At 38.6% G+C, this 12,643-nt stretch overlaps 1 protein-coding gene across 4 annotated transcripts in view; it reads right to left on the reverse strand.

Annotated features, from left to right (window-relative positions):
* LOC121329232 (ephrin type-B receptor 2-like) overlaps positions 1–12,643 on the reverse strand; it is a 112,515-nt gene that overhangs the window by 14,138 nt on the left and 85,734 nt on the right. For all 4 annotated transcript variants that reach the window (XM_041274712.1, XM_041274711.1, XM_041274714.1 and 1 more), the window contains exons 4-5: positions 11,001–11,156; positions 8,204–8,539 (exon numbers count right to left, since the gene is read on the reverse strand). In XM_041274712.1, coding sequence (XP_041130646.1) covers positions 8,204–8,539; positions 11,001–11,156 — 492 coding nt within the window. The remainder of the gene's footprint in view (positions 1–8,203; positions 8,540–11,000; positions 11,157–12,643) is intronic.

Genomic DNA, 12,643 nt, shown 5'->3' on the forward strand with positions numbered 1-12,643 from the left:
GTTTAGACTGTTAACTGTGCAAAGCAGAATAATTAGCTGCTCTTTGCTGTTTACAGTCAAAGAATAAAAAACAACAGTTCTAGTCACTTCATAATCATAGATAATGTACAGACCAGAGTCTTCAATATTGTTATTCAATCATTTTGAAGCGGAAAGCTAGAAATACTCAAACAAACTTTTCAAAATTCAACTTTTTCAATGTGAAAGACTTCTAATCAAAATATTTGCTATTGAAATGTAAAAAGTTTATTTTTGGTATTTCTAAGTGTACCACTAGTGGGTGTTTTTATAGTTATGAGTGTTAACTGAAAGCACTGTTGAGCTGAGCAGTTACAGCATTACACAAACTGACGTCAGTTCCAGATTCACTGCTATTCTCAATATGCCCTGCAGTACATAGTTCCCCAGTTATGTTGCAGAATTCCTCCACATTGCGATTGGATATTGAAACTTGCCATGCTTTTCTTGTTTGGGAAGCTGCTGACCACTTTGTACAGCTGATGAGTCATATAAAAGTGTTTGGGACAATCCCCCTAAGCACCAAGCGACAAAATCTTCCATAACTCCTTTAAATCGGAACTGAAATGGAACGAAAACCAATGGGAGATTGTTTGCTTGGGTAAGATAACAGGAAAGAAGCTTGTCCTATCAGTAAGGCAGACTTTCATAAGGACAGATACTGAGTCTTTATTTGGCTTTACTCTCTGTAATTATTAGAGCTCTATAATCTGCTTTTCAGTTCAGCAGAATCAACAATTTTCAGCAAGTGGGGAGATAAAGATGTTGGGGGGGGGGGTTTTCAAACATTGGATTTTAATTTTTAGGCTGGAATCATAAAAACTATATGTGACAGAAAATGCATAGCTGTGCAATACCTTCATTGATGTGCTTTAAGAATACAAAACAACCAATGCAATAAGAATCAATTTCTTACAGATCAGCTCAATTAAGACCCTTACTGGTGTGCTGTCGTGCTTTTCTAGGATTTATTTTCACTATCAGGTGAAGCCCATTTGTCTTCCCACAAGACTATGGGCACTGAGACAAGTGCAATTATGCATAGAGTGGAATACAATTATGTTAAGGTAGAAAACAGAAAGAACAATCTGCATTGATTTTTCACACCGCTGTTATATGCTTCAGTAGTTTTATGCTGGTAAACAGTTGTACTCCTGTCTGAAAATTGTCCTTCCAAATAAAACCCTATATGTTCGATGGAGTTTGATTTCCTCAACCTATTCACTTCCTGTGTTACAGTTAACAGAGTCCCAGCTTTCATATGTGCAGCACAGAATGCTAACTTTGTGGGCCCTATTTTGAAGCACATTTTCTAACAGTAGAAAACTACAGTTCAAAATACACAAAAGCTCAGTTGTAGGAAGGGGCAGTTTAATGGTTTGGTACTAGTTATTGTTTTATCTTGTCTTCGGAGTGAAGTGATACCAGGTTAATGTGGTACCCTATCTTTTAATATGGCTCCACATGCTTCACTTGCTGTCTAATGGCAGCAGTACCATGTGTGTGTCACCGCAGACAGAAAACTCAAGAACCCTCCATTATTTATAAGAACTATTTCCGAAGGGTGTGACGAGGAGAAAGAGAGAAGCAGCTACCAAATTTACAGCAGTACCAAAAATTATTCAGACAATCACAGTAGATTTTTGGATCCCGATTTCCCACAAAGGTTTATGACATAGATTGCTGACTCTTCCCAAACAAGAAAAGCAATGCACTGGGCTTCTAATGGCCCTAGACATGGCACTGGTGGGCACTTCTATCAAAAACCTCTGTGCAGACTGCGTTACACTTACTGTGGAGAACAGGGTTCGGGGGCAACAAAACGTTATGTGGTGGCCTTACTACTGAAGGTACTGAGGGTCCCATTCTGAAGTGACTCCGTATTTAATGCCTCGCCAGAGATGGTACTTAATTATATATAAATCACCTTCCCACCAGCTCTGTCATAAAGCTGACCTGTTCTTAGCACCGCTAATAGTTTGAAACATATTTGTTCTCTCCCACCATCTGGAATGGCGCACTGTACATAGTCGAAACATTTGACTCATTTTACCAAGATATGATTTATTTTAGATCTCTGTAAACTGTTGTAATTTGCTGCTTTAGTCACAAATATTTTTTAAAGTCAAACGTGCTAATGAGTTGTATCACGTGTGTTTTATTTACAGAGGTTTCATAACTTTGTGACTGCTCATGGTAGTGGTAAAATAAATAAAATTGCTAACATTAATGAAAATGAATATAGGAATATTTTAATACAGTTTACTCATGGCTTAGAGAAACTTCAAATCATTTTGAATGAAAATTATGCTGCCATACCTAAGCAGTGTTCATTTGAATAACCTGTCTCTGTAACAATTTGCATACAGTTCTGATTTAAGGGATATTCTGAATTAAGGGATATTCCGAGATGCATGAGGTTCTAGTGTGCATAGGCAGTGACAGACTTGTATTAGTGTCTGTGGTGTCTGCACAGAGGATGGGATACAGGCGAAGCACTGTATAGAGGATGGACAATTAGAATCCAGCACAAACTGTGCAGTTGGATATTTGCATGTTATCATTCACCTGACACCTGCTTTGAATTAAAACGGCAAGTGAGGGGTGCTAGATTTAATTTCAATACAGATTTACAAATACTATATTAAAACAGCTTAGCTATCCGGCTTTGTTAGAATAGGTTCCTGACAAATGTTTAGTCAGTGCTCCAAAAGAGCTAGGTGTTTGTTTTGTTTTATTTATTTTGTATAATTTAAAGTGCGTGTCAACGGTTAAAATTCAAATTTTGTGTGTTGGGTCATGATTTGGAAGGGAAAAGAACCCGAGCGAGCCTGTGTGGCGAGTCTCGGGGTCACACTAGAATGATAAGTGTTTCCATAAAAAGTATAGGATTACAAATATACATTACACACTGACAGAGGAAATGTCTGAGTACAAGTAAACTATGAATACACCTCCCTGCCCTCCAACGCTCACTGAGACACTGCTGTAACATTGTGCTGTAGCAACTTATTAGAAAATTAAACCATAAATCACCCTCCAGCACCTGAAATGGAAGCATATGAGATAAAGCCATTCCTAAGAATTGGAATTCACTAGCAATGAGTAATTAATAACACTCACACACACAATCATGCAGAAACACTCCTGCAGTAACATCTCACTAGCACTCACTGTGATCTACACACTAGATCTCACTGTGATCTACACACAGATATTACCTATTAACTATTCTAAGATCCCTAAAACCTATCCAATACATTTCTTCTTGTCTGTTTAATACATTTTTACAGATTACGGACTGCAGGTGATATTTCAGCCAATCTGAGCGTCAGCGTCTACAGTAAATCACATCACAAAGAAACCATATAAAAAAAGCGTATTAAAAGTATTTTTATTACAAATCAAGGAAATAAGAAAACATCTGATTAAACAAAGACAATTCCCCTTTACCAAAGCATGTTTAAACACATGCGCTTTCCCTAATCAACTGGGAGCATGCATGCTTTGACTCACCTCTCCACCTTCCTGCAGGCGCGCAGTGTAATTAATCATCAAATCTAGCTCTCACACAAGCAGAGTAAATTAGGCTTTAGAGGATGCCTGGAAGCCTTATTAATAGAGCCTAAACGACTGTTTAGTTGGAATATCTAGGGACCAGAAAGGCTTTTGTTTAAAGGGGCACTATTACCCCTTTATAAGGTTAATATGGGCTACCCTCAGTCTACATGCAGCTTTTAAAAAATGTATTCAAGGGTTTATTCATAACTCAGGACACTTTATAAAAAAATTACAGTGCTGACAAACATTTTATTGCACTGGTGCATCCCCTAGTACAAGACTCAACTACAATAATTAATTTAAAAAATAATTCTATTTACAATGATTCCAAGGGATTCCTATTGCAATTATATATATATATATATATATATATATATATATATATATATATATATATATATATATATATATATATATATATATAACATCCAAAGTAGCACTTTAGCATTGAAAATGTTCAATACAAAAACATGCTTGAGTTATAAGCTAATTCTCGGCAGTACTTCTTGCCATATTTTCCCTCAGGCATTATCTGCTCATGAATATTAAAAAATGGAAATTGATTGTGAAAATTTTACTTTCACCTAAAAATTGTGAATCCGGTATATCTATCTATCTATCTATCTAACTATCTATAATTATTTTTGATAATTCGCGTCCAGTTCTACTTGTCTGTCATTTACATAGTAATTGCAATAAGGAACAATCAGAATGGTTCAAACACCCTGTCCTAATGCAGAAAAGATAGCAGTAATTTCCAGCCATTTATAAAACAACTGCCTGGTTATTTTACTCGCCATTAATGGGTTTAGATGTGATTTACTGCCACGGATTGTTACCAAGAGATTGTATCTAACCAACTGTTGGAGGTATGCAAATGAGTTGTGTTCTCTACTTAAGATACAATGGCATACACTGTCTGTTTACACTGTCACGTTGAAGGCAGATGTCCAAAATATCGAGATGTCAGGTTTTCAAAAAAAAAAAAAAAAAAGAATACATTGCACACACAGGTGCTTGACGCGAATGAGAGGTTAGGGGCAGTGTACACTTTGATTTAAAAAAATTCTGATATTTTTATATACCTTATATATGCGCATGCCTTCCTGAAAAAGAACTGTGACCACCAGAAAGGTAATTCTTTCAAGTTCATGATATTTTATTTTTGGTTGACAAAAAGAAAAGGATCCTCCAATGTTAGCATACGCTTCCTTTCCAGCGCGCAAGAACGTAGAAGGCACTGGAGAGTCATCAAGTAAACCCACATACGTGTTGCGGGACTTATAAAATATAATTTACTAAAAAATATGTAGAGTGCAGTACTAGCTTTCTGTGCACAGACAGTGATCCATATAGGCACAAAAAATAGTGTGTGTGGTTTTGTTTTTAATTCTTGTTCTCCCTAAAGGTGAGTAAATGTGCTCCTGCTAAATTGATTCCTGCTCACATCGTAGGAGTAATTCAGAGGGTCAAGTCGCAGCTCAAATCTACGGTGTCATTCTGGGAGGATTATCTTCCAATATATTTGATGTACAGCCCACACAAGCACACAGAAGCCTGACTTTTTCCCCACTTAGACAATGAATAGCCTACAAACCTGATTTGTGTTTTCCAACCGGTAATTAGCCTATTCTGTTCAGACGTGTTAACAATGCAATTTAATGTATGCGTTACAAATAACAAAATACTTAAATTACATAAATATTGGATTATTAAACAAAAGTTTTTTTTTTTTTTTTTTTTTTTTTCATTATTGCTATAAGCTTAAAGAAATTATGCTAAGAAATTATACCGTTAAGACGTATCTCATTCTCCGTCTGGTCTAAGGCACATTTAATTATGATGCCGGTAAGGGTCAATTAACAACGCAATACAGATTTATGAATCAGATTAATAATATGTTAATGAGAAAATTGGTCTCTAAGGGCATGTTATTTTGACGTGGCGATGAATGATGCTTTTTTATGGTAAATGGCGTTTATGCATAACCTGATGAAATGCTGGCATGTTAAACGCTATTACTGGCACGATAAAGAAGACGGTAAGTTTTATACATATGGGCCCATGAGTGATCAGCAGACCACTAAATTTGAATGTACTTGCTCTCTAATAAATATATCTTATTCATCACCAGAAGTGAATACAATCACATACAAAAGATTTTCACTGATCTAACCCACAGTAGTCTGAACTGACATATCATTTGAACCATGCTATCATAATGTGATTATATGTGCGATCATGCTATCATGCTATCATAATGTGATTATGTGTGCGATCATGCTATTGTCGCAGCTGTAGATACATAACTGTTTGTAAAATATACTTTATTACAATTTTATCAGCCAAATACGAAATTCTTTATGGGTTGTTTCACCTTTAGTTCAACTACCATTGGGTGTAATCAACTATTGCCAAATTCTTATTTCTTCCATGTGTATCATATCCTTTACACGCCCACATTTTAAGAACGTGGCAGTTAATTTCTGGTAATATACCCTATGGTAGTTCCATTACAGCTGAAACAACTTCTGTAAGCAAAATTCCATCTTATAGACCCTTGTCCATTTACCAATTTGAACTGTAAAAGTCCACTCTGGGATCTGTTTAATTCCATTGTAGCATATCTTAAAACAGGCATGGTTTTATTGCCAAAAATGGGAATAAATAGTGGGATATGCCAGTACAAATAAATATGCAAAAGGACTGCTCACTTGAGAACCTCTAGTGTGAGAGTCTTTTTTGCAGGAACAGAAGGAAAACAGCTGGCTGATAAATAAAGACACAATAAAAACAACAACAATGCAACAGTTTGGATTTGTTTTGTGGTATTTTTTCCGTTCTAATAGCACATTCCAATAAAGAATACAATGCAAATACATTTCTGAAAAAGAGTACCAACTAATTCAGTGTAACAGTGTGTTTATATAACCTTCCGCTTTCACACAAAACACAATGGGGCCTCCACCCCCTTTCCTTCTCCGCAGACCTTATTTACAGCCCTGTGTTTGGGGTCAAGCCCAGAGATGAAGGCAGGTGTGAGGGGAATACTGCCCTTTGAGTCCCCACTCTGGCAGTCTTGCACCAAGGGCTGTGATTCTGTAATCCAAACTGACAGGCAAATAGCTGAGGCAAAGCAGGGCCTTACATTTTCCCAAATCCCAGTCTTAGGCTGTTTGGTTCATTGTTTTGCTGCTGTTCCGGGGCTGACTGAGGGAACTGGGGCCTCAGTCTGGCTTAATAGGCCCAAATAAACAAAGTGGGAGCTATTTTAGGAACGGGGGATTGGGGGTAAGAGGGAGCAAGAAAGCAGGAAACTGTCAACGACCTGCTTGTGAGACAGCGCCCTTCAGCCCTGACCTGTACCCCCTGCCTGCCATTCAGTCCTGTGCATCTTACAAGAAGAGGCTGCCAATTCTACGAAACACATTTCACTTGTGACCCGAGCCGAAATGCGTAACCATCCCCCTGTGCAATACATCTTAAACACAGAGGTTTGTTATACGGTGTGGTACACTATGTACTGTATCTAGTATTTGAACTTCGTTAATCTGGATACTATATAAATACATTTAGAAAAACAGAAGCAGTTCTAAATCCTCAATTACTTGTCAAGTATTTTTTGTTTTTTTACTCTCCCCCTCCCCCTCCCCGGTATTCCCAGAGAATCCGATTTTCACAGCTGCCAGGGATAATGAGGAGAGGCAGGGACTACCGGGGAAGAGGGGGAGAGTGGAAGAAAAGAATGAAAGACTGTCCACACTGTAATCGGGCACCAATTAAGCAACCCCACCCCCCCTCCTGCGGTTCTTGTGAATGGACTCATCAGAAAGGGCTTTATGAGCCTTCAGTGCGTGCAGGGGCTGTTCAAAACTCGGGTGCACAAATGCAGAGGAAACATACACGTGAAAGAAAGACCATGCTGAAAGGACAAGGAGGTCTGCTGGTGCTGCCTCCCACAATAGAGGACAACATGCTCCTGATCCCCCTGCACACTGGCAGAGTGTTTGGATGGAGGGGACAAGCTCTCCCGTGCTTTATTCATCTAGTTCATCACCAACACGGGTACAAATGAAGTGAATCAAAATGCTTATCAAAATGAGCTGCACATCTCTTCTTTTGCATGACCCCTACTCTGGAACCTTGCTCTCCGTTTGTATTGTAAACCACAGCTATAAATTACACTTTAGAGTAGAAAGCTTGGATCCGTTTTGTATGTTGTGTTATAATTATGTCATGGTAAAGTTCAAATTTACATTTTAAAATTCTACAACATTGTCCCTTTTTTCTAACATTTCTGTTAGTACTAAATATTACAATGGACTTTAACATAACTGATTTTCTGACTGAAAACTTCAACCTAGAGTCAGAAAAGAAGTACTGGATCTAGTGAAAAAGCTACACAACTGTATTGGAAGGGCCTGTGTTAGTGCCAAGGCCCACATTAGGCTTTTACCATAGACTAAATATCTATATTTTGAAAATTCACACAAAAAGGTTGCAACCGAAAACACAGTTAATAGAAAAATTAAAAAGACCCTAATATATTTATTTACGGACACTCTGAAGACTGAGCACTCTTGTCCTTTGCTCCTGCCTAAGACCTGCCCTTTTGGTGACTCACCGGCCTGGTTGGTGGTGATGTTGACTGCGGAGAACTGCGGTGAGTAGGGGCTCTGGTCAGACACCCCGTTGACTGCCTGGATCTCAAAGGTGTACTGGGTATGGGACAGCAGGTCGCTGATGTAGACCCGAGGCTCTGTGAGGCCCAGTTGCCGAGGTACGAACTGCACGTTGTCCCCACAGCGAGTGCAGGATCCCCGGCCCGCCCCGCAGCTCTTACAGATGATGTTGAAGACCACGTCCTCGCGGCCTCCCGTCTCCCGAGGGGGGTTCCACTCCAGCATCAGGGAGGTCTCGTTCACGCTGGAGATGACATTCTGTGGAGCTGAAGGGATTGCTGTGAAATGTGAGGAGGAAACACACACACAGGGGCAAATTAGAACTGGACTGGCTCACTACATTGTTAACCTGTACAAAATGTAATGCAAAACACTTTGTATTGTGAAATATATTAGAATATGTTTCAAAATATATCTCCATATGTTTTTTTTTTAAATAGATTTGGAATATTTTAGAATAAGTGTCTGAATTATATTGAATATTCTTTGAATTATTTCAGTATATTTCTCTCAAGACATTTCTAAATATATTTTCCTAATATATATTCAGTATATATTTTTGATCTGTTTATTTTCCAAGTGGGTAACAGGGAGCCACAGTTGTGGTGCTGAAAGAGTATCAATTTATCAAACCAGCTGGATGTTGGACTGATTTCAAAAATCTTTTAATTCAGTGGCGGATGGAAGAAAAGCATTAGGCAGCAGTTTGCAACCTTAGAAAAAGTGAGTGTGTTATGCAATGTGGATTGTCTCTTTTCAACATCGCCTCACTCTGCTTGATGACAGGGTGCTTCAAAGATGCATTGCTCACAAGTTTAGCGTTCCCAATCCCTCTTTTTCTTCATGGATTTAGCTGATGGCAAATGAAGCACCAATTACTCTTCAAGTAAGCCGGAAATTTGTGTACATGCACCAGCGTTTACAGACGTGACGATTCCCTATAACCAGCTTGCCTGTTACCATGCTTCACATTACCAAAAAAATCTAACTTGTATGGTCTCCTATTATTATTATTTTAAATACAGTAGAACCCCAGAGTTACGAACACCAAACTTACGAACTGACCGGTCTACAGAACCCCCACTTTCAACCGGAAGTATGCAATCACTCACTGAATGCAACGAGATAGGTGCTCCTACATGAACGCCGAGCTGGTCATGGAGAAGGCAAAATTATTGTACCAACACATGTATTCAAAAAGGTGAGGCAGATTTTGAAGCAGGTATGGGCAGTTTTACTGGGAACACTGCAGTTTTAAACAAAGTGCAGGTTTTTGTTTTTTTTTTTTCACGCTAAAGCTGGCTGAATAACTGAGCATCACAACGTTAACCCAGGTTTTCCTGGACGTTTAAATCTGTGTTTTTGCTAGTTATGATTTCAATGGTAACTTCAATTAAGCCTTTTTCCATTTTATTATACTGTTTTAAAGACTTCTGAACCATGCCAATATGTGTATTGCATTACTGTGCTGTATCCTTCTACTGTTCTTCAGCTTGAAGGTGTAGATAGCAGGTGTCCACATTTATTAAAACCATTGAAAACTAATTTTCAGAGTTACGGGCATTTCAGACTTACAAACAACCTCCATTCCCAAGGTGTTTGTAGCTCTGAGGTTGTACTGTAAATGTATAATTTGTAATTGTAATCATTGACTATAACCCAAATATAATTAGATAACAAATGGTAACATACATTCTCTAGCTAAAATTACAGGGAAATTATATTTTGTCAAAATATTTTTCTAATTACAGTAGAACCTGTCATGTCTGATTTAATTGTTTCCAGGGGTTCATCAGATATGTAAAAATATCGTATCTCGTAGCTGATTTATTGACGTCGGGGCATCATAAATTAATAATGTCAGGTACATCTTTGTGTCTAAAACACCAAAACACGGTACTTCATGAATACCACAGAAAGAAAATGATAGCAATAATAGTATTTGGGAATTTACAAAATAGCTTTTCTCAGTCTATGCCAAAGTAATCTGCCAGACATAGGCTGAGACAGAAATAACAACAAGCAAACACGCACACAAATACAAACTGGCTTTGAAGAAAAAAATCCCTTTCTTTCTTGTTTTCTTTTTTTTTTTTTTTTATCATGGTTAAACTGGGCAGCTGCGCGAAGTGAAAAGTGAAATTTAATTCTCAAAACGCATGTTTTTATCTGCAACTGAATCCATTCTGCCCTGCTAAGAGCTGAATTTAAATGACACGTGCCAAAGGTCCACTGGTTGACGGCTTTGTATCTTTGCTCATTTTTCATCACACCCTCTAGGGACAGGTTCATTATTACACGCTGGTGTACATCTGGAGATTAGACATGATTCTGAGGGCTCTGCTGTGATCACAAGGGTGCTTTACATGGACGAAAGAGGCAAGATGACGTGTTGACTGAAAACGATACAAAGCAAATCTACACAACAAGAAAAATGCTTTGGTTAAGACGGCAGTGATATGTCACACCCACAAGGAGTTACTCTAAGTTATGATACATTCCACACGTATTTACATTAGGGGAAACAGAGCCATGCGTTCAAGTACATTACATCTTAAGTTAGTCTTGCAAGAATGTACTTAACGGCCAGCACAGAACAAACACAGCCATAAATTACATAAACATTCGCTAAGCTTCTACATTTCAAAACACCTCACTGTAGAGCTTTGTTAGCTGCAGTGGGACAGATAATAACTCGGGTGGTTGGTTGACTGTCCAGTTGGAACAAGGGATACGTACTGGTGCAGGGCATGTCCACGGGGTCCGAGTCTGTGCGGTAGTATCCGTTGCGGCAGACGCAGGTGGTCGCCCCCTCGGAGGTGGTGCGGCTGTTGATGGGGCAGTGCAGGCAGGAGTCATCCCCCTGGGTGGGCTTGAAGGACCCAGACGGACAGGCTAAATAAGAACACAAGCAGAGGAATTACGAATGACCAAAGAACGTCTGACTTAATGGCTTCTACAGTTGTTTTATTTACACGTTTTCTTTTATCAAGTTGTGCCAACAGTGTCAGTTGAAATGTTTGTGTGAAATGAAACTCAAATTGTTACTGGTACACCAGGAAAACAATGTATGCAATGATATGGTTAAATACAATTTTATGCAACTGAAGTATTTATGGATTATAAAGTTTTTCCACTAAAGCTTGCCTCATTGGATATCGTTTAAGTGTATTAAATTCCAAATTCCAAAACCATTACCAATGCTGCATCATTAAATTTACCCCTCTTTGAGTGTAATATTGTAAGTGTATATTCTGTTTTACTGTACAGTGGATACTTTTGGATACAGTGGATACGTACAGTTAGCTGAACATGTGCATTGTAAACTGATGCAAACAGGCACAGGCCCCGATGTCAGAAATGTGAACGCTTTCAATACATTCCTGCTTTAAAGAGGCTGTAAAAAAGGAAAGACTTTTCATTAAGAGACTGTGAAGGACTATGATGTGTTAAAATGAGCACAGTGTTTGTTAAAGGTATGTCTATAATGATTTCTGTTGAGTTTTCAGGTTGGGTAAAATGACATGCAGATGTGTGAAGAGATTGACTGAATACACTTAAGCAGGTTAGACTTAAATTCTCCAAAAAATAAAAACGTTTTTGATGGTAATACAGGGATATCAATTTTTTTCCAGGACACACCGTAATGTTATACAACTAACAAGAAGCAACTGATTTTAGGCTGAGTTCGGTGGTCTCAGTTTAACACCTAGTGGATATCAGTCCACATCACAAAACCAACTGTTGGTAGTTTCTACTTGAGTGAGCCGGAGCATTATTACTGTATTACTTCTTACCCCGTGGCTGGTCCTGTATTTTTCCACCTGAATCCCCTTCACTCTCCCCCCTCACTACCACACCTGAAAACTGACTTTCACAAACTGCATTCCTGAACTGCTCTACCCACAGCCTCGCCCCAGCTACACAAACAGAACCTGCCCCTTTCACATCCATACAACTACAATTGCACGCTTGCTGACAGCGCAGTTACAGATGAGTATGCAGCTTAGCCCACTGATTGGACACTAATGCTGGATCGGAGCTGGTGGGGGAATCTGTGGGACAAAAATGCGGCCAGCTTGCCAAGACCCTATATATATATATATATATATATATATATATATATATATATATATATATATTATGTGTGTGTATTCTGCAACCACTACCCACCCATATAAACACACACATTGTATGCCACTGCTGGAAAGGTATGCCAGTGTCCTAATATATAACAGAGACCTATGTGTCCAGGTTCGAGACCAACTGCTATAGACTCCCTTTGCGGAGCAGACAGATGCTTCTGGACTACAGTACTGAGACACTGCCTTGAAAGGGAATTAAAACTACTTCAGTCAAATCTGCATTAAAGACAGCCAGCG

This window comes from Polyodon spathula, chromosome 16, assembly GCF_017654505.1.
Source record: "Polyodon spathula isolate WHYD16114869_AA chromosome 16, ASM1765450v1, whole genome shotgun sequence".
Taxonomy (NCBI): domain Eukaryota; kingdom Metazoa; phylum Chordata; class Actinopteri; order Acipenseriformes; family Polyodontidae; genus Polyodon; species Polyodon spathula.